Genomic DNA, 26841 nt, shown 5'->3' on the forward strand with positions numbered 1-26841 from the left:
AACCTTATATAGGCCAGCAGGGGGAACCATCTTTCAAATGATGCGCCTATGGCACCCATTTCTTCTACTGGCAAGATTGACAGTACTTCCACAGCCTATTCCTACAGTAATGTTATGTTGTCTGGCAAAATGGAAGAGATAAAAGTGAATATTGGATTGCTTAAGCATGATATGCAAAAAATCTGGAAATCTGGCTGAAGTGGAAAATAGGAATTACATCCTTAGAAAATGTTGTGAGTTTATTAGACAAAAAAAGATCACAAATGTGGACAAGCAGGTAGTAATGTGGCAGCAAAAAGCAGACGATATGGAAAATTGAATGTGTCGAAATAATACTTTACCACTGGTTAGTAGGAGGTTTTTAAGTACAAATACTATTTGGAATATGAGAGACACCAAGGGTTGTAACATAGTTGAAAGAAATGGGAGCACAGTGGATCATTTTTTTTTTAAATTAATTTATTAATTAATAAACACTATGATGAATATTAATACTATGAGGAGTATGAGAAACACAGACATTAAAGGTTGTAGCACTATGGAAAAGAGTTGGAGCATGTTTTTTTTCTTCGTTGTTAATTTTTCGTTGTTTTTTTCTTGCGCATTTTCTGCATTTTTTGTGCACATCCTTTTTTTTCCTTCTGTCTTTCCTTTTCCCCTTTTCCCTTTCCCTTCTATTAGCTCCCCCTAAAGTAATTGGGATTAAATTAATAATTAATCATGTCAGTGATGGGTGGAGAAGAAGGTAGCAAATGTTGTGGTAAAGGGAGGAGAGAGATATAGAAAATACATTTAATCACTCCTAGCTCTAGATATGATTAAACTTCTCTGCCACTTTCTCCCTTTTTTTTTTTTTACTTGTTTATTTGCTCTCTACTTTTCTTTTTTTCTTTTTCTTGATTAAGTAATGGGTCTGCAATATTGTAAAAGCTGCATCATAACATATTGCCACCCTGCTAGTAGAAGGGATAGGATGGCAATGCCCCATTGTAATATGAGTGAATGGAATGGGTGTGAGGTTAAAGTATGGGTATGGATGGGAAAGATATGTAGTGGAGAAGGAGGTTAGGTTGGTTTTGGGCTATTATGATTCATGCTGGAAGATATATATAAGTAGATGGAAATAATTTTTCAAATATATGGATTTTTAATAGGCGTTAATAAGAAATGGTGAATACTGATGAGATGGAAATGTGCCTGTCATGAAATGTAAGGGGAATGGGGAGGAGACTAAAGAGGGCCAAAATGTATTCAACCATTCACAGGGTGCAGGCAAAAATATGTGTACAGGAAACACATATGATTAAAGAACGAATGAGTGACCTAAAAAAAATGGATGCAGTGATCTAGCCACTTTTAACACACTTCATATTCAAGGGGAGTCTCGCTGATGGTGCATCGGTCAGTAGCATGGGAGAGTGTTCAGGTTAAATGCGATCCAGAAGGTAGATATGTATTTGTGTTTGCTAAACTGTATTCAATACCTTTTGTGATAATGGGTATCTATAATCCTCCACCAGCCACCTTGCGGGTAGTAAAAGATGCAGTAATGTTTATGACACAATATCCAGATGCTTATGTTATATGTATGGGAGATTTTAATATGTGGTTAGACCCGGTAATAGATAAACACGGAATAATTCAGCAGAAGTATAAGATAAGAGTAAGCATATTTGGGAAATTAGTAGAGGAGTGGAGTGGATAGATCTATGGTGAGCTAGAACCCCAGATAATAGAGTATACTCATGTGCGTCTATGGGGAAAGGGTTACTCTCCCAAATAGATCTGGCACTGGGTAATAAGACACTACCATTGGTGCAGTCCATTACATACCTTACCAGAGGAGTGTCAGATCATTCCCCACTGCGATTTGAACTGGCTTTAGGCTTAGGGGGAAGGCGAACAAGGATAGAAGATACACCCTTATTACCCTGTTTCCCCGAAAATAAGTACTACCGTGTTTGTCGGTGATGGCTGCAATATAAGCCCTATCCCCCAAATAAGCCCTTCCCTGTTTCCCCGAAAATAAGCCCTACCCTGAAAATAAGACCTACAAGGACTTTAACTAGGGCTTCTTTGGGGGGGTAGGGCTTATATTGCAGCCATCACCGACAATCACACTAGGTCTTATTTTCGGGGAAACAGGGTAGTTATCGCAAATAGGGATTAATGGTCGAATACTGGATGGGCTGCGAATGTTCCTGGAAGCCCATGGATATCTGCCATGGGATGGTAACTTGAGGATGCACTCGAGGCATACCTAAAGGGAGCTTTGAGATCTACAAAAGCATATATTAAGAAAACTAATAGGCAAGAAGAGGAAGAACTAGCTGAAAATTTGTGCAAGCATGAGACAGAATATATAGGGAATCCATCAAAGAGTAATATAGAAAGGTGGAAGAATTGTATACAGCTGCATAAGATACAAGCTGAAGTTAATGCTAAAAGAAGAATTATTTTCAGAAATCAGCAGAATTGTGAAAAGGGAATCAAGCGAGTAAATTATTAGCTCATGTGGTTAAACAACAATCAACAACATTGGCAGTATCTAAAGTCAGATATAGAGCCGGGGAGTTGGTGTATGCAGTGGATGAGATAATTAAATGCTTCCATGAATATCGTGTTTTATGTATAGGACAAGGTTAACTTGCATAGATAGGGAAATGGAGCAATATATGAATGAAATAGCATATCCTAAGTTGACGGAAGAACAAGTTAGTATGATGGATAAGGAGATTACAGAAGAGGAAGTGCAGCATGCTGTAAGATTATTAGCATCAGGGAAATCAGCTAGCCCCGACGGGATTCCATTGGAGATATATAAACGATACATAGGTATCCTGGCGCCAGTTCTAACTAGAATGTATACAGAAGCCTTCAAGCGGGAATCTCTGCCAGATTCTATGTATGAGGCTAAGGTGGTGCTCATTCCAAAACCAGATAAAGATCTAAGGTAATGTGCCTCGCACTGGCCAATCTCATTACTTAACAGTGTTTATAAAATACTGGTAAAGATCTTAGAGGGAAGGCTTAATAACCTAATTTTATAAATTATTCATACTGGCTTTATGCCAGGAAAGTCGACGTCAAATAACATAAGAAGAACACAACTGATGGCACATCAGAGTCAAGTGTATCTTTAGATAAAGCCGGGGCATTTGACTCTATTGAATGGTTGTATTGACAGAAATCATTGGTACAGTTTGGTTTTTGGAGAAAGATTTAGAAAATGGATAAACATAATCTATAGTAAACCACATTCAACTCTCCTGATGAATAGATTAATGTTACCTATGATAAGTCTAGAAAGAGGGACAAGACAGGGATGTCCACTATCTCCTCACCTTTTTGCTGTAGCAATAGAGACGCTTGCCTTGAGGTTTAGGAAATCAGAGGAATATAAAAAGGAATAGTAATGGAAAATAGGAAGGAGGTCATTGGTCTTTATGCGGATGATATAATACTGTATATGGGAGACACACAAAACTCCTTGATTGAGGCAATGAAACTAATATATAAGATGGTAGAAGAAAAGAAACTAATAAATACGTTTGGGAAATATTCAGGGTTAAAAATCAATTGGCAGAAATCTGTTTAATGTTGTTTTAGACATGATATACAGAGGAACGTGGAGCAATTTCCTTAAAAAAAAAATAGTGAATTCAAATTAAATATTTGGGTATTCAAATTATGTTGGATCTAGAGGAATCACTGGCAATGAATGTAAATCCTCTACTGGAACAAATTAAATGTAAGTTGAGAATATGGCAGGAAGAATAAATTTAATCAAGACAGTAGTGTTACCCAAATGTTTATATGTATTTCACATTCCTCAGTAGTCATACCAAAATCTATAAATAAAAGCAAAAAGTCTGCCTATTAACCCCTTACATCCCCATCCTAATATTGTACAACCAATACCGTCCAGATAATTCTCCGCTATCCCTCTACAGAGAAACCCACTTAGATCACATGACCACATCAATGAGGATGGAGGAGGACCGGAGTCACGTGACTGAGAGGATACTAAACCTCACACTGGAGATCATCTACCTGCTGACTGGACAGGTGAGGAGGATTCTGGGAGGTCACATGACATCACTCTTATCTTTATTAATAAAACACAGACCTGACCGGAGAGGTGAGGAGGATTCTGGGAGGTCACATGACATCATTTTTATCTATATTAATAAAACACAGAGCTGACCAGAGAGCTGAGGAGGATTCTTGGAGGTCACATGACATGACTCTGATCTCTATTAATAAAACACAGACCTGATCGGAGAGGTGAGGAGGATTATGGGATTCTAACATGATATTCCTATTGGTTTTCCAATATAGTGTTTTTCTCTCTTGAAGTCTGGTGATCATATGACCATCACAGTGCCTCCATGTGATTCCCTAAAACCTGAGAGACACAACATGCAGAAGATTCTAGAAGTCACCAAGAAGATGATGGAGCTGCTGACAGGAGAGGTGAGCGGTGCTGGGAATTCTGGGACATTATCCAGTAACAGACAAGGGATGTGTCTGGATGGTGACTGTATCATTGTGTGTGTCAGGTTCCTATAAGGTGTCAGGATGTCACTGTCTATTTCTCCATGGAGGAGTGGGAGTATTTAGAAGAACACAAGGATCTCTACAAGGACGTCATGATGGACAATCAGCCGCCCCTCACATCACCGGGTAAGAGGAGACTTTATTGTAAAGGAGAGAGCAGTACGGAGGGTCCACCTAGATCCCCCATCATCTGATAAACACATAGAAACAATGTATTCAGTCAGTGTGTGTGTTTCCTACAGATGGATCCAGTAATGGGAACCCACCAGAGAGATGTCCCCGTCCTCTGTATTCCTGGGATTCCACACAGGAAGGTCACACCATCCCTCACCATCATCAGGTAGATGAGGAACAATCACTGATAGTATCATTAGGATCTGTACATTATCTGCATTGTTACAATTGATGTCATTTTTATTATATATTCAGAGTGGAAACCTGAGAGAGTCTAAAGTTCATATTAAAGTCGAGATACAGGAGGAGGATGATGAGATTTGGGTAATGGAGGAGTCAGAGTTTCTAAAAGGACACAAAGATCTGTACCAGGACAACATGGTGGAGTCATCCAGCTACAGAAACCCACCAGAGAGATGTCCCCGTCCTCTGTATTCCCGGGATTCCACACAGGAAGGTCACACCATCCCTCACCATCATCAGGTGGGTGGAGTAGAGGTGAAAAAAGTCTCAATAGCGCAAGATTAGAATGATTATAGTACACACAAATGGAGCCAAGAGCATGTATATTCAAAAGGAGTTAAAGTATCCACTTGTTAAATGGCTGCCGCCCAGGTAATGGATGTCTTGGTACACTAGAGAAAAACAAACAGATAGAAGGTGCTGCCATCTACTGTAAATGTAGCCATTTATTAACCACCTCCCATCCGCGCTATAGCCGAAAGAGGGCTGCAGCGCGGACCTAATTTGCCGGGAGGGCGTCCATGAACGTCCTCTCATGCTCGAGCGGCCTGCGCGCCCCCTGCAGGTTGCACGCGGCGCGCTCTGTGATCAGCGAGTCTAAGAGACTCGGCTGCTCACAGATCGGAGTAAGGGGTCGGTCCCGACCCCTTACCACGTGATTATCTGTCAGCCAATAACAACTGATCATGTGATGTAAACAGAGCCGGTAAACAGCTATTTTTTCTCCTCACGCTGGTAGCGTGAGGAGAAAAAAAAACGCCGATCACCGGCGGCTGTAAGAGGGACATCAGTCCTGATCGTGGAGAGCCTCTGCAGAAAGCTTCTGTGCCACCTACCAGTGCCCACCAGCCCCACCTACCAGTGCCCACAGTACCACCCATCAGTGCCCACAGTGTCACCTATCATTACCCAGTGTCACCTATCAGTGCCCACAGTGCCACCTATAAATGTCACCAATCAGTGCCTCATCACCAGTGCTGCCTATCAATACCACCTACTAGTGCCCATCAGTGCCTCTCATCAGTGCCACTCATCAATGCCACCCATCTTATCAGTGGCGTCTTATCAGTGCCTATCAGTGTTGCATTATCTGTGTCTATCAGTGCAGCCTCATCAGTGAATATCAATGAAGGAGAAAAATTACCCGTTTGCAAAATTTTATAACAAACTATGAAACATGTTTTTTTTGTTTTTTTCAAAAATTTCTGTCTTTTTTTGTTTGTTTAGCAAAAAATAAAAACCCAAGTGGTGATTAAATACCGCCAAAAGAAAGCTCCATTTGTGTGAAAAAAATGATAAAAATTTCATTTGGGTACAGTGTTGTATGACTGTGGAATTGTCATTCAAAATGTGACAGCGCTGAAAGCTAAAAATTGGTCTGGGCAGGAAGGGGGGTTTAACTGCCCAGTAAGCAAGAGGTTAAAAGCAATGATAAGCAAAGAGTTAAAATACACTCACAGAAATTTGGCTGACACTGGCATATCTCAGAGTCCTTATGCGCTGACAAGCATCAGAAGTGCAGAGAGATAACAGACATCTGAGTCTGGCTGATGTCATGCTGGAAATCTGGAGAGCTCCGCTGGGCCGGTGGTAGGGAGCGATTGCTGCATTGTGTTACCAGTGTCTGTATGCTTTGTGTACGATATTGTTATTCTGTATGAAACTGCACACAGATGTATAATTTACCATATCTAGCAGTAAGGAATCTGTGTGTGTGTGTGTGTGTGTTTATGGTTACCAAGCAAACCAGTCAGCTGCCAAACTGAAGGTGGTAACACTACCTTAAGTCATGTGTCTGATATGTGTGGGCATGGGGAAAAGTGCCTACGTCAGAATTCTAGCTTACAGCATACTTTGTGGAATGTCAGAAATGTCCAGATATTACTAGGTGGCTCCACAACCCTTGGAGTGCACCAGATTGTATGTGAAACTTGCATCTGCCTGTGTGTGTGGCCAGCCAGCAAGATTTGGGTAAAGTCTCCCTCCAGTGGCAGCCAGTGGTATGGCAGGCTGTGATGATGGTTTCACAGCACTTTTTTTTTTTACCTGTAAGTTCTCTCCTCATTCCTCCCTCACCAAACAAGGTCCTCACCTCGGTTAGTGAGTCTCCATGGGTGCGCGTCCTTGACAATGGTATTTTCTGCCATTCTGTTGGTTTAGGGTGAAGATCTGATGAACATTAAAGTTGAGGGTGAAGTAGAAGAGACGTATGTGAGGGATGATCAGCAATATATGGAGGAGGCTGGAATGACGAGGACATTCAAAGAGGAGGACACTCCTACAAAGATCAGCACAGGTGAGCCGTAATATATTCTTCTGTTATCTCTTCTCTGTTACTGCACACTGATTGGACCAAAGTAGGGCAGGTGGTTAGTGATGTCATAGGTTGATAATAGTCACCTCCTTGTACTGAGACCCATCCTGCACATTAGATCTTCTTTTCTCTGAGATAAACCCCCTTCTCTGTGCTGCAGACACAATGTATGTACTTAGACATGAATTATGTACCAAGGTTCAGTTCAGGATGGGTTGGGCTTACTTTCTGAATCAGAATGGGGGGCTGGGCACTGCAGTAGGGGACATGTATCAAAGTAAATACATTTTCTAGTGTTAATGGGTACTCTATGCAAGAAAGGGTCTTTCCGAAACATATTTACCAGAGCCTCATTCAAGCATGCAGCCTGGCTGGAATAGAAAGAGGGGACGAGCATGCACCTCGTTCCTCCTAAACCATATCAGGCTACATGTCCTCAACATGTGGGGGTGCCTTGACTGCGGGGACCACCCTGGCAAAGAACCTTGTCCCCACCTTGGCGGGGACAACGTCTTGGTGACGGACCACCTGCCACCTTGGTGTTTCCGCCAAGATACAGCTTCCTCCGATCTGGAACCAAGAACAAGGTATTATAGCTGAATATTGCACCCAAGAACTAGACGACACTAGCTTAGGTGAAAACTGGAACTAACTTTATTTTAAATTCACACAGAATATATACCACACAAAATCAGGTAAGAGCTTGATCACATTATCCTAAACCATGCAAACTGTAAACCATAATCTCATCAGCACATCTAAGGAACAGCCAACAGCTACCAGTGATCTAATTAGCAGCAAGCTGATTAACAACTAGTGACTTAGGCAAGCCTAGGTGACTCAGGTCCTGGGTTCTGTGCTGGGACCAATCCTATTTAATTTGTTTATAAACGACCTGGAGGTTGGGATAAACAGTTCAATCTCTGTATTTGCAGACGATACTAAGCTAAGCAGGGCAATAACTTCTCCGCAGGATGTGGAAACCTTGCAAAAAGACCTGAACAAATTAATGGGGTGGGCGACTACATGGCAAATGAGGTTCAATGTAGAAAAATGTAAAATAATGCATTTGGGTGGCAAAAATATGAATGCAATCTATACACTGGGGGGAGAACCTCTGGGGGAATCTAGGATGGAAAAGGACCTGGGGGTCCTAGTAGATGATAGGCTCAGCAATGGCATGCAATGCCAAGCTGCTGCTAATAAGGCAAACAGAATATTGGCATGTATTAAAAGGGGGATCAACTCCAGAGATAAAACAATAATTCTCCCGCTCTACAAGACTCTGGTCCGGCCGCACCTGGAGTATGCTGTCCATTTCTGGGCACCAGTCCTCAGGAGGGATGTACTGGAAATGGAGCGAGTACAAAGAAGGGCAACAAAGCTAATAAAGGGTCTGGAGGATCTTAGTTATGAGGAAAGGTTGCGAGCGTTGAACTTATTCTCTCTGGAGAAGAGACGCTTGAGAGGGGATATGATTTCAATTTACAAATACTGTACTGGTGACCCCACAATAGGGATAAAACTTTTTCACAAAAGAGAGTTTAATAAGACTCGGGGCCACTCATTACAATTAGAAGAAAAGAGGTTTAACCTTAAACTACGTAGAGGGTTCTTTACTGTAAGAGCGGTAAGGATGTGGAATTCCCTTCCACAGGCGGTGGTCTCAGCGGGGAGCATTGATAGCTTAAAAAAACTATTAGATAATCACCTGAATGACCGCAACATACAGGGATATATAAGGTAATACTGACACATAATCACACACATAGGTTGGACTTGATGGATGTGTGTCTTTTTTCAACCTCACCTATTATGTAACTATGTAACTAAGGTCACTGCCCACCCAGACAATGCTTTGATTAATCAGGGATCTCAGACTGTCTGGCACCAGTCTACCATAGTCTATGAGACAAAATTCATACAATGTTCCAGCAGTCTGAAAAACTGGAATTTGTTTATCTTCATAGATTTCTTGAGGGAGATTGTTAATAAATATTTCTGTCCCGAGTGGAGAAGCTTCTCCAACCCAGTCTGCAGGAGGGCCACCATATTCCCTCTGACCATTTACTTGTACAAGATTAATATTACACCTTTCCATTCACTCCAGAAGGGAAGCTTTATTGTCTTTATTCTGTGAATGAATCCAAGCCTCGCTCTCAGCGTTCGTCATATTGTTGTCCATCATTAGAGAATGATCTGCTCTCTCCATGGGATCGGAGGCTGAACTGAGCTCTTTGCCATGCCCTACCCTGGAGAAGCAGACAGGATCCCCAGTCTCCTACATGGGTCATAATCAGTGGGTAGAATGCTAGCCCCTAGTCCCCTCCTAAAAGCCCCTGTCGCAGTTGGGTTTGTCACAGTGGTCTTCTCCACAAACCTGGACTGCTGGTCTTGGGGGGGGTGTGGGTGGAGACTTAATGGAATCTGGAATTCACCTTTAAAAATATAGGGGCCCTCAGATCCCACCCCCCCAATGTGAATAACTACTGGCTACATAGTACCAATACTCTTCTGTTCCACATGTCACCTAATGCTTGACATACCTCCTTAGACCCAGTCTGTCTGGAGAGTATGGTCACCTGCTGACTTGACACCATCCACAGTAGGGGTGCAACGGATCAAAAAACTCACGGATCGGATCGATCCTCGGATCAGAGTCACGGATCGGATCATTTTCGGATCAGCAAAAAAAACAAAAAAAAAACACACAAATCTTGTTACACCCACCGGAGTTTTTGATTTAAAAGCTATTTTCAACACAAAACCAAGCTTATATGCATAAATACAGTATTTGTAGATCGGACGCACTGTTTAGATGTTAGATTTTAAAAGCAACAGCAAACCTGCTGACCTTACATGGTTGCTAATGTGACAGAACACCTCTGATTTTCACATTTAACAATAAATGTGACATTAGCAATCATGTAACGTCAGCAGGTTTGCTGTTGCTTTTAAAATCTAACATCTAAACAGTGCGTCCGATCTACAAATACTGTATTTATGCATATAAGCTCGGTTTTGTGTTGAAAATAGCTTTTAAATCTAAAACTCCGGTGGGTGTAACAAGATGTCCACTTGCCCCCTTCTCACTCTATCATTACTGTACTGTGCAGGAGTGTGGGGTGTAGCAAGATGGCGGCGACGAAACGTCACTTCCTGTCGAGACAGCGGCCGCTTCCGGGTGTACCAAGATGGCCGCAGCTCCGGAGCTAGGCCGAAGCCGCAGTCTTTCCTATGGCCGATGCCGCAGAGTGCTCCGCGGATCGCAGGTGTGCCGTTCCACTGAGGTTGAACCGTACGGATCACGGATCAGCGACGATCCGTTGCACCCCTAATCCACAGGCAGCTTAACTCTTCAATACAGAAGATGAAGTTGAATTCAAAACAATTTTACTTCAGCTAATTGCAGTACAGAGGGTGTTTTTTCCAATCTTTTGAAGGTCAAGAAGACAATGAGTTTCCTAAGGCCCTGTCTTTGAGCAGAACTAACCCTACAGTGCCTTGAAAAATTATTCATACCCCTTGCAATTTTCCACATTTTGTCATGTTACAACCAAAAATGTAAATGTATTTTATTACATAGTTACATACATAGTTAGTAAGGTTGAATAAAGACACCAGTCCATCCTGAGTGAGTGTGGGTGAGTGTCTACATTTGTCCCTATCCCTATACATTGTGTCTCATTAAGATGCTCATCTATTGTTATTATTTATGGTATCAATTTACGCAGCCATCAATTTACGCAGCGCTCCACACATACATCGCACACTCACATCGGTCCCTACCCTCAAGGAGCCCACAATCCAAGTTCCCCAACTCACATTCATATACTAGGGCCAATTGTTTTATTTTTTTCTTGGACAGAAGCCAATTAACCTACCAGCATGTCTTTGGAGTGTGGGAGGAAACCGTAGTACCCGGAGGAAACCCACACAGGCACAGGGAGAACATGCAAACTCCAGGCAGGTAGTGCCGTGGTTGGGATTTGAACCAGTGACCCTTTTTACTTCTAGGCGAGAGTGCTACCCACTACACCACTGTGCCGCCCATATTGGAATTTTATGTGATAGACCAACACGAAGTGGCACATAATTGTGAAGTGGAAGGAAAATGGTTTTCAAAATGTTTTACAAATAAATATGTGAAAAGTGTGGTGTACATTTGTATGGCGCCCCCCGGAGTCAGTACTTTGTAGAACCTCCTTTCACTGCACTTACAGCTGCAAGTCTTTTTGGGGATGTCTCTACCAGCTTTGCACATCAAGAGAGTGACATTTTTGCCCATTCTTCTTTGCAAAATATCTCAAGCTCTGTCAGATTGGATGGAGAGCATCTGTGAACAGCAATTTTCAGGTCTTGCCACAGATTCTCAGTTGGATTTAGGTCTGGACTTTGACTGGGCCATTCTAACACATGAATATGCTTTGATCTAAACCATTCCATTGTAGCTCTGGCTGTATGTTTAGGGTTGTTGTCCTCCTGGAAGGTGAACCTCCACCCCAGCCTCAAGTCTTTTGCAGACTCCAACAGGTTTTCTTCTAAGATTGCCCTGTATTAGGCTCTATCCATCTTCCCATCAACTCTGACCAGCTTCCCTGTCCCTGCTGAAGAAAAGCATCCCCACAACATGATGATGACACCACCATGTTTCACAGTGGGGATGGTGTGTTTATGGTGATGTTAGTTTTCTGTCACACATGTTTTGATTTTGGGCCAAAAAGTTAAATTTTGGTCTCATCTGACCAGAGCACCTTCTTCCACATGTTTGCTGTGTCCCCCACATGGCTTCTCACAAACTGCAAACAGGACTTCTTATGGCTTTCTTTCAACAATGTCTTTCTTCTTGCCACTCTTCCATAAAGGCCAGACTTGTGGAGTGCACGACTAATAGTTGTCCTGTGGACAGATTCTCCCAACTGAGCTGTGGATCTCTGCAGCTCCTCCAGAGTTACCATGGACCTCTTGGCTGCTTCTCTGATTAATGCTCTCCTTGCCTGGCCTGTCAGTTTAGGTGGACGGCCATGTCTTGGTAGGTTTGCAGTTGTGCCATACTCTTTCCATTTTCAAATGATGGATTGAACAGAGCTCTGTGAGATGTTCAAAGCTTGGGATATTTTTTTATAACCTAACCCTGCTTTTAAACTTCAACTTTATCCCTGACCTGTCTGGTGTGTTCCTTGGCCTTCATGATGCTGTTTGTTTACTAAGATTCTCTAACAAGCCTCCGAGGGCTTCACTTCAACAGCTGTATTTGTACTGAGATTAAATTACACACAGGTGGACTCTATTTACTAATTAGGTGACTTCTGAAGGCAATTGATTCCACTAGATTTTAGTTAGGGGTATCAGAGTAAAGAGGTCCGAATACAAATGCACGTCACACTTTTCACATATTTAAAAATATTATTCCTTCCACTTCACAATTATGTGCCACTTTGTGTTGGTCTATGACATAAAATCCCAATATAATACATTTACATTTTTGGTTGTAACATAAAAAAAATGTGAAAAATTTCAAGGGGTATGAATACTTTTTCAAGGCACTGTAACTGAGGGAACATGGAAGCAACTGAGAAGGTCTAGCTAGGACTGAACTAACTAGCACTAAACAGGAGGGGAGGACAGTGAGAGAAACCAGATCACTTCTGTAAACGAGTTGTAGTAACCCTAAACCACCGCTAGATATCAATATACATCAAACAATAGTAACCTGATGCTTTTCATTACAACACGGAAAAATATACAAACAGGTGGGACAGAACACCCATTAATTCACATTCTCATCCTTATTTATGTAAATTTTGGGGTTCACCTAGCAGTATGAGGTTGTGTTCCAATCCTAGTTACAGTAGCAGTTTCATAGGTTGGTCCCTCTTCTTTGAGCTGACTTATGCCACGTACACACAAGCGGACTTTCAGTCAGAAAAGGTCAGACGGAACGATTCCGTCGGACATTTCGATCGTGTGTGGGCTTCATTGGACCTTCATCGGACCTTTTGTGTCGAAAATTCCGACGGACCTAGAAATAGAACATGTTTCAAATCTTTATGACGGACTCGATTCCTATCGAAAAATCCGTTCGTCTGTATGCTAGTCCAATGGGCCAAAAACGACGCTAGGGCAGCTATTGGCTACTGGCTATGAACTTCCTTATTCTAGTCCGGTCGTACGTCATCACGTACGAAACGTTCGGACTTTGGTGTGATGGTGTGTAGGCAAGTCCATTTTGTTGGAACTCCGTTGGAAAGTCCTTCGGAGTTCAGTCAGACGAGAAGTCCGCTCGTGTGTACGCGGCATTATAGTTAAAGATTTACATTAAACTCTATTAACAGTCTTGTTGAGATGAAAAGTAGGGAGGAACATAGAGAATGGAAACAGTTATATTTGCAAAAGAAAATAACTCTTAAAACACCCTCCAGTGCTTCTTCTCACCAGAAGCCTAGGCCACTTGTTCTAGGCTAAAGGGTCTGCAAGTCTAAACTTTGAACCTCTTCATTATCAGAGATCATATGACCCAGTGCCTAGGCTTGTGGTTGTGTGGTAGGCTGTGTAGGCTTGTGGTTGATGCACCTCCCAGTCCTCATTGGTTCCTGCTCTTCTGACAAGGATGTGTAAATATAGAAGTGATCTGGGAGGAGGACCAAAGGCCCTTTTACTGAAGAGGGAAAGTCACATCTGGTTGGGACATTCAGAGAGAACTTCTGCCCACTAAAATCTACCTGATCCAGATGGTACATTGAGTTAGGTGAACTAACCCTCTCATATCTGTTGATCATGTTTTTATATTTTTCCAGAAAACGCTATTGAGGAACCCTCACGGGATCGTCTCACTTTATCTCCAGGTTGTAAAACGGAAGATGAGGCCATCACAAGAGAGAGTGCAGGAGAAAAGACAATGAGCTCAGCTATGGATGGTGGACTTCACAGTGAGGAGATACCATCAAATCCCTCTGACTCTGAGCGACCTCGTATTTTGAGGGATGGCGCCGGAATTCAGGGGGAGGAGACATGTTCCTGTCCTGAATGTGGGGAAAGTTTCAGCTCTTTGTCCCATCTTTACATGCACCAGAGTTCTCACAAGAGAAAAAATCTCTATTCCTGTCCTGAGTGCGGGAAATGTTTTACACAGAAATCAGACCTTGTTAGACATGAAGGATCTCACACAGAGAAAAAGCCGTTTTCCTGCTCTGAGTGTGGAAGACGTTTTTTACTGAAATCAAGCCTTGTTAGACATCAAAGATCCCACACGGGGGAGAAACCGTATTTCTGCGCTGAGTGCGGGAAATTCTTTTCACAGAAATCAATCCTTGTTAGACATCAAATGTCTCACACAGGCGAGAAGCCATTTTCCTGCCCCAAGTGTGGAAAATGCTACATACGGAAATCAGACTGTATTATGCATCAGAGATCACACACGGGGGAGAAGCCGTATTCCTGCCCTCAGTGCGGTAAAAGTTTTTTTAAGAGGTCCAATCTTTACAGACATCAGAGGATTCACACGGGGGAGAAGCCGTATTCCTGTCCCGACTGTGGGAAATCTTATCCACAGAAAGCAAGACTTGTCACACATCAAAGATCTCACACGGGGGAGAAGCCGTATTCCTGCACTGAGTGCGGTAGAAGGTTTTCAGAGAAGCCCACTCTTTACAGACATCTGAGGACTCACACAGGGGAGAAGCCGTATTCTTGTCCTGAGAGATATACCTGTCCTTACTGTGGGAAATCTTATTCACAGAAATCAGACCTTGTTATACATCAAAGATCCCACACAGGCGACAAGCCGTATTCCTGCCTTGAGTGCGGGAAATGTTTTCCATGGAAATCAAGACTTGTTATGCATCAAAGATCTCACACGGGGGAGAAGCCGTTTTCCTGCCCTGAGTGTGAGAAAAGTTTTTTACAGAAATCAGATCTTGTTAGACATCAAAGATCTCACAGAGGTGAGAAACCGTATGACTGCCCTGAGTGAGGGAAATGTTTTTCAGAGAAGCTTAGTCTTTACAAGCATCAGAAAATTCAAAGAGATACAGCACAAAGGCTTATACTTCAGTATGTTTAACCACTTCAGCCCCGGAAGGCCAGCCCATTTTTTGCGATACGGCACTGCGTTACCTTAACTGGCAATTGCGTGGTCGTGCGACGTTGTACCCAAATAAAACTGATGTCCTTTTTTTCCCACAAATAGAGCTTTCTTTTAGTGGTATTTGATCACCTCTGCCGTTTTTATTTTTTGCGCTATAAACAAAAAAAGACTTAAACAATATTTCTTACTTTCTGTTATAAAATAACAATAAAAAAAATGTAAAAAATCTAATTTCTTCATATATTTAGGCCAATCCGTTTTCTGCTACATGTTTTTGGTAAAAAAAAAAAAAAATTTTGTTTATTTCTTTTTTACTAGTAATGGCAGCAATCAGCGACTTATAGCAGGGCTGCGACATTGCGGCGGACAAATCGGACACTAAGTGACACTTTTGATACTTTTTTTGGGGACCAGTGACACTAATACAGTGATCAGTAGACATGTGCAATTCGTTTTGTTCCGAATCCATTTTTTAACGAATTTCGACGAAATATCCAAACTAATGAAAACTCGTTTAGCAAATTTTTCTGAATATTCGTAAATTTGAATATTCGTGAATTCAAAAATTCGTAAATTTGGAAATTCGAAAACCTGAAAATTTCAAAATCTTCAATAATAACTAACTAATAATAACGTAACTGTTACTAACTATTAAATTATAGGTATTGGAAATTCCTTTCAAATTTGGCTGTTAGTGAATGTAACAAATACGAATTTATCCGTAGTTCTGAATTATCCGAAATAACAAATGCCGTATCTAAACGAATGGAATGTAACAAATTAATAATAATAATAATAATAATACAAATGTTTTACTATTATTATTTATTATTAATTCATTCCGTTCCATTTGTTTAGAGGCGGCATTCGTTATTTCGGATACTTCGTAACTCTGGATACATTCGGATTCGTTACGTTCACTAACAGCCAAATTTGAAAGGAAATTCCAATGCCTATAATTTAATACATTGGAACCTTGGATTACGAGCATAATCCGTTCCAGGAGAATGCTTGTAATCCAAAGCACTCGCATATCAAAGCGAGTTTCCCCATAGAAGTCAATAGAAACAAAGATAATTAGTTCCGCATTGACTTCTATTACATGCAATATCGCATGTGGCCAGAAGTGGGGGGGGGGGGGGCGCCGGAGAGCCTCGGAAATACTCGGGGACAGCTCGGCTGAACTTGGGAAGCCTCGGAAAGGCTCGGAAACACTCAGGAACTGAGTATTTCCAAGTGTTTCTGAGTATTTCGGAGTCATTCTGAGTATTTCCGAACGGCTCCGAACCATTCCGAGTGTCCCCGGCGCCCCCGCACCTCTGGCCAAATGCGGTACTGCACCAACCATTAGCTTGAATTCTGCTAGTTTTGCAAGACAACACTCGCAAACCGAGTCAGAATTTAAAAAAAAAAGTTGCTCGTCTTTCAAAAAGCTCGTTAGTTGCGTTACTCGTAAACCAAGGTTCTACTGTAGTTAGTTATCGTTAGTTAGTTATTCTAATTTTCGGATTTTCTTTGTTATTTTCGAATTTACTAATTTACGAATTGCAATCATAACGAATGACCCGAAAAACTAAAAACAAAAAAAACGAATGAAACCAAAACAAACACATTTTTCAGCAGTGCACATGTCTAGGGATTAGTGCTAAAAAATATGCACTGTCACTGTACTAATGACACTGGCAGGGAAGAGGTTAACATCAGGGCCGATCAAAGGGTTAAGTGTGACCCTAGGGGGTGCTTGCTAACAGTGGGGGAGGTGCTTTAACGGTGGGAAGGCAGAGATCCATGTTCCTGCTTAGCAGGAACACAAGATCACGATCTTCCCTACTAGCAGAACAGCGATCTGCCTTGTTTACATAGGCAGACTGCCGTTCTGGCTCTGTCGGGAACGATCGACTGGTCCCAGGGGAACTCGGAAGTGCAGAATCACGTACCTTGACGTGATTCTGTGCACAGCAGCCGCCCTGCAGTATATGTAGGTGGGGTAAATGGGGCAGTCAGCAAGAGGTTAAATAAGGTAAGAAGATACACTCACAAAACTAGTAGAAAAGGAGGATATGTTATCCATAAGTCCAGGGGCCGCTAGACCATGCATGCACCGAAATCCAAGAGGCCAGGCTATTATGAAGACCGCGCTGTAGCTCACTGGATTGATGCTGGCTCGTACGGCGGAGGGAGATACCGGATTCTGTCAGATAAGACCCGCCCACCTGAATGATCCTCCTCTTCTTGGTTCCCCCGCCAGCGCTCCTGGCACCTCCCTTCTGCCAAGTGACCCAAGCGCAAAGAACTTGCTGTGGGTGCACCCAAGCAGGCTCGCTCCCAAGCCACTGCTCTGCGTGTCCATTCAGACATAGAGTATGGGCCCACCCCCTCCCTCTTCTCATTGGATCACTGGCTGTGATTGACAGCAGCGGGAGCCAATGGCTCCCGCTGCTGTCTCTGCCAATGATGCGGGAGAGTCCTCGGAGAGCTGAGGCTCGGGCTCTGGTAAGTATTTCGGGGGGCTTCTGCATAGAATGCAGGAAGGCAAAAAAACCTTGAGCCTTTAGAACCACTTTAAGATGAAGAGTGCTTAGGACTTAAGATATATAAACCAGTATAAACACCTTCATGAGCTACTGGGAGGAGCAGTATATTTGGACCAACAATCCATTAGCATGCAACACTAAAAAAAACAACAGATAGAGGGCGCACCGGCCTAGCGCAAACCCTTCATACACACTCTGCTGATAAATAAAAGCAAATTATTTACTCAGAAACACATAGAGGTTGATTAACTAAAGGCAAATAGAATGTGCACTTTGCAAAGTGCAATTGCTCCAGAGCTTAGTACATGAGGTAAAGCTTCCCTTTGCAAAGAATACCCAATCACATGCAAGGAAAATGTAAAAAACAGCATTTTTTGCTTGCACATGATTGGATGATGGAAGTCAGCAGAGCTTCTGCTCATTTACTAATCTCTGGAGCAACAGCTCCTGCAGCGTGCAACTGCACTTTGCAAAGTGCACAGTGTATATGTCTTTAGTAAATCAACCCCATAGTGTACATAGGCATATCACATAATCAAGATGTGACTATCCTCAGTTTTCCAATGCTTGACTTGCAGCAGGGAAGATCCTTCAGCGTCCAATATGGCTTAAGCGTTTCATGAGGTAGCCCTTCTTCTTCAGAGCTTATTTATCAATAAAGTGTATATGAAGGTAACGTGCTAGGCCAGTGCACCCTCTGTTTGTCATTTTGTAGTGCTGAATGCAAAGGGACACCCACGATCCTACGAGGGCGCCAAGGCCCTACAGCACCAGACCTTAGGTTGGAACAATGGATAACCTACCAAGCTCTAAGCACCACATTTAAACACAGCAGGTATCTCCTAGGAGCCAGCAGATCCCAGTAATCAGTTTCTACCTGATGATGGCTGCTGGAAGGGTATTCAGTTCCTCCTCTACATTTACACCTTGCTCCAGTGTTTTGCTTTGCTTCCAGATACTGCTAGCCGTTTATCCTGTTCCTGCTCTTGATCATGCTCTTTGCCCTGCAGTATATCCTGAACCCTGCTGCCTTGTTCCTACCCCCCCCCCCCCCCCCTTGTTCCTACTCCCTCTTGTTCCTGATCCCAGTTTTGGTTCCTATGTGTTCCCCATTTGTATATATTACATATAGTTGTTCACTAGTTAGGATTTCTGTTACTCTGTTAGGTTGTTTAGTTAGGTATTTTATTGGGTTTTCGGTTCACATATATCTTTATTTTTGCTGTTTCCTGGTGTTTGAATGGATTTTGGCTTCACTGTAAATAAATCTTACTTTAAACATATATGGTGTTGTCCCAGTTTCCTGAGCTGCTGATTCCTGACACTGAGCTTTCTAGATGTACCGATGCAAAAAACTCAAATGCCTGACACATCAACACATCCCTCAAGGTCTGAAATCTTTCCATAACTCTAAGGATTGGATGTCTGCTATCAAGGAGCTTCTCTGTTCCTCAACCTACGTTATATACTGCTTCACTTGTCCATGTGGTCTACGATATGTAGGCAGCACTATAAGATCATTTCAGGCCAAAGTCAGAGAACATAGAAGGAGCATCAAACAAGGTTCTCCTAAATACAGCATTGCCAGGTACTTCTTTTGCCCATCACAACAAGGACCATGCATCACTGAAGGCTTTTGCCATTCAGTCCATCCCTTCTTCCATTCCAGAAGGGGAACGTTTCAAAAGATTATGTGCGCAGGAGAACTTCTGGATTGTCCAGCTTGACAGTCTCTTCTCTAGAGGGTTAAATGAAGAATTGGATGTGCATACCAGCCTGTGGTTATTCATTCCATAGCTTCATTCTCAGTTCTAGCAGGCCAGGGCACTAAGTGTGCCATTTTCTTATAGGTTCTTTTTCAACACACTATTTTGTTGTGGTTGATCTCGTGCACATTCATCCATAGATATCACATATATCACCAGTCCTTCTTCGTAGTCTGGGTTGTTGTGGTTTGTTATGATCTTCATTTTGTCAATTTTTCCCACATTTAACTACTTAAGGACCAAGCCTATTTTTCAAACTTGCTGCTTTCAAGTTAAAATCACTTTTTTTTTTTTTGCTAGAAAATTACTTAGAACCCCCAAACATTATATATATTTTTTTCAGACACCCTAGAGAATAAAATGGCGGTCATTGCAATACTTTGTCACACCGTATTTGCGCAGCCGTCTTACAAGCGCAATTTTTTGGGAAAAAATACACTTTTTGAATGAAAAAATAAGAAAGCAGTAAAGTTAGCCCAATTTTTTTTTTTTATAATGTGAAAGATAATGTTACGCCGAGAAAATTGATACCCAACATGTCATGCTTCAAAATTGCGCCCGCTCGTGGAATGGTGACAAACTTTGACCCAGAAAAATCTCCATAGGCGATGTTTAAAAATTTCTACAGGTTACCAGTTTAGAGTCACAGAGGAGATCTAGTGCTAGAATTATTGCTCTTGCTCTAACGATCGCGGTAATCCCTCACATGGGTGGCTTGAACACCATTTTCATTTGCGGCCACAACTTACTTCTTACGTTCACTTCTGCGCGTGAGCTTGGCGGGACAGGGCGCTTTTAAGTTTTTTTTTTCTTATTTATTTGACTTTTTATTTTTACATTGTCCTTTTTTTAAAAAAAAAAATTGGGTCACTTTTATTCCTATTACAAGGAATGTACACATCCCTTGTAATAGAAAAAAAGCATGACAGACCCTGGAAGATTTAGCTGCTGAACGACCGGGCCATTTTTTGCGATTCGTCGCTTTAACTGACAATTGCGCAGTCGTGCAACGCTGCACCCAAACAAAATTGACGTCCTTTTTTTCCCACAAATAGAGCTTATTTGATCATCTCTGCGGTTTTTATTTTTTGCGCTATAAACAAAAAAAGAGCATAATATTTTGTCCTTTTGCTATAATAAATACCCCCATTTAAAAAAAAAAAAAAACGAATTTTTTCTCAGTTTAGGCTGATATGTATTCTTCTATATATTTTTGGTAAAAAAAAAAAATCGCAATAAGCGTGTATTGATTGGTTTGCGCAAAAGTTATAGCGTCTACAAAATAGGGAATATATTTATAGCAATTTTATTATTTATTTTTTTTACTAGTAATGACGGCGATTTGCGATTTTTATCGGGACTGCGACATTATGGCAGACACATTTTGACACATTTTTGCTACTATTGGCATTTATACAGCGATCAGTGCTATAAAAATGCACTGATTACTGTAAAAATGTCACTGGCAGGGAAGGGGTTAACACTAGGGGGAGATCAAGGGGTTAATTGTGTTTCCTCTCTGTGTTCTAACTGTAGGGGGGAGGGGACTGTCTAGGGGAGATGACTTTGTATGAGCCTCTGAGGCTCTGAAGAAGAAAGTGTTGCCTTCAAAACACGTCAGCCAGCAGCGGTTTGTACGTCCTCTTCGTAGGATCTGGAGACTGCTACCAGTGGACAGACTGTCACAAGTCAAAGACTATCTTAAGCATGATTCTCATCTACCTTTGTAAGTTCTTTTAAATAAACTTGTTAAAGGATAATGCACAAGGTCGGGGCGCCCTCTCTTTTCTGTTTTCTTGTTTGATCGCTAGGATACCCCTATCCTTGAGGGCAGCAAGGCCAAAAGTTACCGTCCATCCTGAACCTTGAACTGTCGGGCTAACACACTTATGCGCAAGAGTTTTTGTTCTGTTGCATAAAAGATATTACATATACCACCAGAACATATAATATAAGAATATCAAAAGATACTTATCACAATGCGTTCCTCGAGATTTTGTTTCGTCAGGCTGGGCTCAGATGGCAAAGAGAAATCCATGCGGCTCAGAGAGCCATCAGGCATGAGCCAACTGCACAAAAGGGATGAATTCCCTCCTGTGTGCCCTTTTTACACATTCATTCAGACCCTTTCATAACCACCCCCACTAGCCTCCTGTCCAATGAGATATTGAAAAGAGGTAGTCCTTTTTAATACATTATATTACTGTCCGTCCTGCTGTATTGGCCTCTAGGGGCAGCATTGTCCATGTATCATCTCTAGGTGCCTGTTGATCCTTTGATCTTTGTCACCCACCGTCATCAATCATCCTGGCAGTCATGGCTCTGTTTGAAGATTGCTTTCAGTGTATTATCAAGCCAAGTTGTCCAGCCTTGATGAAGGCCTGATCTCTTCTTTCAGGTATGCTCCAAAGACATTCCAGACCGCTCCCATAAAAGCAAAGGCTTGGTTGTATCAACCAGAAAGAAAAACTCCAGAAATATGATATTAAATCATGTTGCCTTCCAACAATAATACAAAATAAATAAAACATAACTAATAATCAGTTACAGGATAAAAGCATGGTAACAATCCATGTGTATCACCAAGATAATGATTCCCGAATGGGGAAGATCACAGTGGGATAGTTGATCATGGATAACATCTCAACTAGTTTCGCAGGCTAATGCCGCTTCATCAGGAGGATATCTGTAATTTGATTGACAAATGATCTATGACAATGTAATTAACCAAAGAAATCTATGGTAACAGCATTTAATACAAAAGTGTCAAAAAAGACAATGTATATACATAAAGGGAAAGAGCGAAGCTGCTTACCCACACGTCCTGGCAGGCACAGGGCACAAGGCGTCCCCATAAAGGGGGTCCCCCCGCAGGCGACTAGGGGGGACTTACAAGACAGTGAACTGGAATCTAAATAAGTGGAATAAGACAGGTGATGTAGGTAAACTAAGTACTTTGAAGAAGCTAGGAGTGGAAAGGTGTGACTGTGATGGTTGAGTTGGATGAAAGACAATTGGTGAGGAATTGTGAATAGATGAAAATTGGAAAAGTGAAAAATTTGAGAAAATCAAAAAACAAAAATTGTTGAAATTGAAAAAGCGTGGTGAGAGAAGTGGACAGGAAAAGAAAAGAACAGGAGTGGAAAGGAAAAAAGGGGGACCCCTTCCCCCTCCCCCCCCCTTTTTTCCCCTTTTCCCCTCCTGTTCTTTTCTTTTCCTGTCCACTTCTCTCACCACGCTTTTTCAATTTCAACAATTTTTGTTTTTTGATTTTTGATTTTCTCAATTTTTCACATTTTCATTTATTCGCAATTCCTCACCAATTGTCTCTCATCCAACTCAACTATCACAGTCACTTCCTTTCACTCCCAGTTTTCCTATCCAACTTAAAGGGGTTGTAAAGGTAATTTTATTTTTTTTAAAAAATAACTAACATGTCATACTTACGTTCACTGTGCAGCTCGTTCTGCACAGAGTGGCCCCGAACCTGCTCTTCTGGGGTCCCTCGGCGGCTGTTTCAGCTCCTCCCCGCAAGAAATAACCACCTTAATGCGAGCTCCCTCGCATGGTGGTTAGTTGTTGCGGGCGCGCTCCCGTGATACAGCCGGCGGCTATAGCCGCTCGCTGTATCACTCGGCCCCGCCCCCCGGCGCGCCGCGTCATCGGATGTGATTGACAGCAGCGCGAGCCAATGGCTGCGCTGCTTTCAATCCATCCACTGCAGCCAATCAGCGACCAGGCTGAGCTGCAATAGAGATGACGAGAACGAGCAGCGGAGATTCGAGGTGTCAGGTAAGTAAAACGGGGGGGGCTGGGGGCGGCGGTATTGTCAAAAGTTTTTTCACCTTAATGCATATAATGCATTAAGGTGAAAAAATGTTTACCTTTACAACCCCTTTAACCATCACAGTCACACCTTTCCACTCCTAGCTTCTTCAAAGTACTTAGTTTATCTACATCACCTGTCTTATTTCACTTATTTAGATTCCAGTCCACTGTCTTGTAAGTCCCCCCTAGTCGCCTGCGGGGGGACCCCCTTTATGGGGACACGCCTTGTCCCCTGTGCCTGCCAGGATGTGTGGGTAAGCAGCTTTGCTCTTTCCCCTTATGTATATACATTGTCTTTTTGACAATTTGTATTAAATGCTGTTACCATAGATTTTTTTTGGTAAATTACATTGTCATAGATCATTTGTCAATCAAATTACAGATATCCTCCTGATGAAGCAGCCTTCGCCCGCAAAACTAGTTGAGATGTTATCCGTGATCAACTATCCCACTGTGATCTTCCCTGTTCGGGGATCATTATCTTGGTGATACACATGGGTTGTTACCATGCTTTTATCCTGTAACTGATTATTTATTATGTGTTATTAATTTTTGTATTAATAAATCTTTGTATTATCTTTTACATATTTGTTTACATATTTGAATTAAAGTGGAGTTCCACCCACTTTTACAACTCTTCAGCATCCCTCACTAAACTGTGCACTGTAAACGAATTTTAAATTTTTTTTCTCAGCACTTACTGTATATCTGCTGTATTCATTTTTCACTTCCTCCTCCCTGGCCGCGGCCCATCGCATCATTTCCTGTTTGCAATGCCTTCTGGGAAGGGGTGGCAACTTCCTCTGACACTGCCGTTGCTATGGAAACCTGACCTGAAACCTATTACACTGCTTGTGCTGCACTGAGCATGTGCGAGATCTGCAAGGGTGAGATCCAGGAAGAAATACAGTCTGGCTTCAGATGCCCAGACTTAAGATGGCCACGGCCTGCTGTAAGTTTAAAAAAATAACAAACTACTGCTATAAACTAACAAAACAGACCTTCGTTTACAGACTAACTTTACTAGAATACATTAAGCTTGTGTATTATAGGGGTATTTTTATTTAAAAAGTATAATTTCGGCCAGAACACCACTTTAACTTTTGCTTCACTGTACCGAGATAGTCCAATTGCCCCATTTCTTTGGGGAGCTTGGTTGGGGACCAAGCTCCCGATCCCTTTATTTCGAAGTTTCTGGATGATGGTACAATTCTCTATATATCTTTTATCATTACTATTGTTATAGAGGCTATCCCTATCTTTCCCTCTGCTTTCCTAATATAAACTGACCACACTTGGCAGGAGAGCACAGCGTGGTCAGTTCTCTAGCTATGCTGAGAACTCAAAGAGGGGAGGGGAAAAAAGGCACCAGACAGGCATAGTGTAGCACAATTTAAAAAGAATAAAAATCAATGTAAACTACAGTGGCACTCACAAGCCGGTGGGATGACAGTTCGCGATGGAAAGTCCAAGTATGAACCAAAAGCGGGGGTATTTGTCTGTGCTCGGAAGAATGCAGGCCATGTGGAGGGAGCCTTGACGGTGTGTCTGGTGTTCAGATGTCCGTCCAGAGAATGTGTGTCCAGCTGGAGTGAAGATAGGAGCTGTCAGTCCGTCCATTGTGACAGCCAATGAGAATGCGTTTCAGATGCAAGCCACGCCTCCTTCGTCGGCCTGATATATGGACATCTGGTCACTGGAAGCACCATCATGGCCACATAGGGCAGCTTGGCGCCAGTTCCCCCTGTACGGATCCCAGGCTCATCTCGCTCCCTCCACACGACCTGCATTCTTCTGAGCACAGACAAATACCCCCCCGCTTTTGGTTCATACTTGGACTTTCCATCACGAACTGTCATCCTTATCCCACCCGCTTGTGAGTGCCACTGTAGTTTACATAGATTTTTATTCTTTTTTAAATTGTGCTACACTATGCCTGCCTGGCGCATTTTTTCCCCCTCCCCTCTTTGAGCTTCCAGCCTAGCTAGAGAACTGACCACGCTGTGCTCTCCTGCCAAGTGTGGTCAGTTTATAATAGGAAAGCAGAGGGACCATGACGAACTCTCATGCTTATCCCACACGCTTGTGAGTGCCACTGTAGTTTACATTGATTTTTATTCTTTATTAAATTGTGCTACGCTATGCCTGCCTGGCGCCTTTTTTCCCCTCCCCTCTTTTATCTCAGACAGTGGAATCCCAGCCCACTCTAAAGGCAGCCTCGCTAGCATCAAGAGTGTTTGCCATTCTCTATATCTATATACATTTATTCCCATACCTCCGGGAATACGATTTTTCTTGTTGGTTTTCTTTTTGTTGTTTTTATTCATTTATCATTTGCTTAATTACATTTTAATACTACGGGCTTGGCACAGCGTAGTGCTGTAGTGCATTTTGTTTTATGCTGGGAACTCGGGCTGCTCTCCACCAATGATCAGACTTGTCCTGACACAGCCATTCACTGGGAAGCTCAGTATACTGCTGCTTCCCCCCCCCCCCCAGCTCTCATGTAGCTGAGAACAGAGGGAATGGGATCACTTATTAAAAAAATTGAAAAAAGGGATTTGTAATTTTTGATATATCTATACCAAAATGTTTTGCCTTTCATTTCTAATTTATACAGGATTGGTTGTTTTACAGGGTGATCGTTTACAATCACTTTAAAGTGGAGTTCCACCCCCCAAAAAAAAAAATTATTAACGTGCTTAAAAAAAATTAAAAAAAAAAACATTTGGAGAATTTTTTTTTTTTCACTCACCTCTAAATGGCTGTTGCTAGGGGGTCCCTCGTAGTCTGCCTCCTTCAGCGCCTAGGCTCCTGACGTCACTTCCCTAGGCGCAGGAAGGGAGATCACCTCTCCCCCCTCCCTCTAAGGCGATCATCTGGGACACGTGACAGGTCCCAGATGATTGCGCGGCCAGTCACGGCGCGCGGCGTGGCTCGCGCATGCGCATGGGTGCCCGGCTGTGGCACCCACAGTTAAAATGCCGGCACCGCCGAGCAGAGGGGGGGATGAGCGGGGCTTCGATCCCCCGCATCGCTGGACCCTGGGACAGGTAAGCGTCCAATTATTGCTGACTTTTAATTTTTTTTTTTTTAGTGGAAACACCGCTTTAATTGCTTGCCGACCAGCCGCCTTCGTTATAAGTAAACAAACTGACACTTTTTCACAAGTCCCACAATGCAAATCCATCATCCAGCAATGGAGAGTCATGTCAATGAATGACATGTGATGGCGGTGAAAGAAAAAACCCACCATGTCTAACCCCAGCCTAACGTAGGTAGTCAATGGTGGTGATCAGATCACAACCTCCCGCTGCCTCACTGCTGATGTCGGAG

The 26841-nt window shown here is 42.5% G+C and overlaps 1 protein-coding gene across 1 annotated transcript in view; it reads left to right on the forward strand.

Annotated features, from left to right (window-relative positions):
- Positions 1-16092, forward strand: part of LOC141121548 (uncharacterized) — a 75129-nt gene extending 59037 nt beyond the window's left edge. The window contains exons 8-11 of the mRNA XM_073611172.1: positions 4803-4900; positions 4990-5217; positions 7138-7273; positions 14089-16092. Of these exons, the coding sequence (XP_073467273.1) occupies positions 4803-4900; positions 4990-5217; positions 7138-7273; positions 14089-15263 (1637 nt within the window). The 3' untranslated portion in view covers positions 15264-16092. The remainder of the gene's footprint in view (positions 1-4802; positions 4901-4989; positions 5218-7137; positions 7274-14088) is intronic.
- The last annotated feature ends 10749 nt before the right edge of the window (positions 16093-26841 follow it).

This window comes from Aquarana catesbeiana, unplaced genomic scaffold, assembly GCF_042186555.1.
Source record: "Aquarana catesbeiana isolate 2022-GZ unplaced genomic scaffold, ASM4218655v1 unanchor225, whole genome shotgun sequence".
In the NCBI taxonomy this organism is placed as follows: Eukaryota; Metazoa; Chordata; class Amphibia; order Anura; family Ranidae; genus Aquarana; species Aquarana catesbeiana.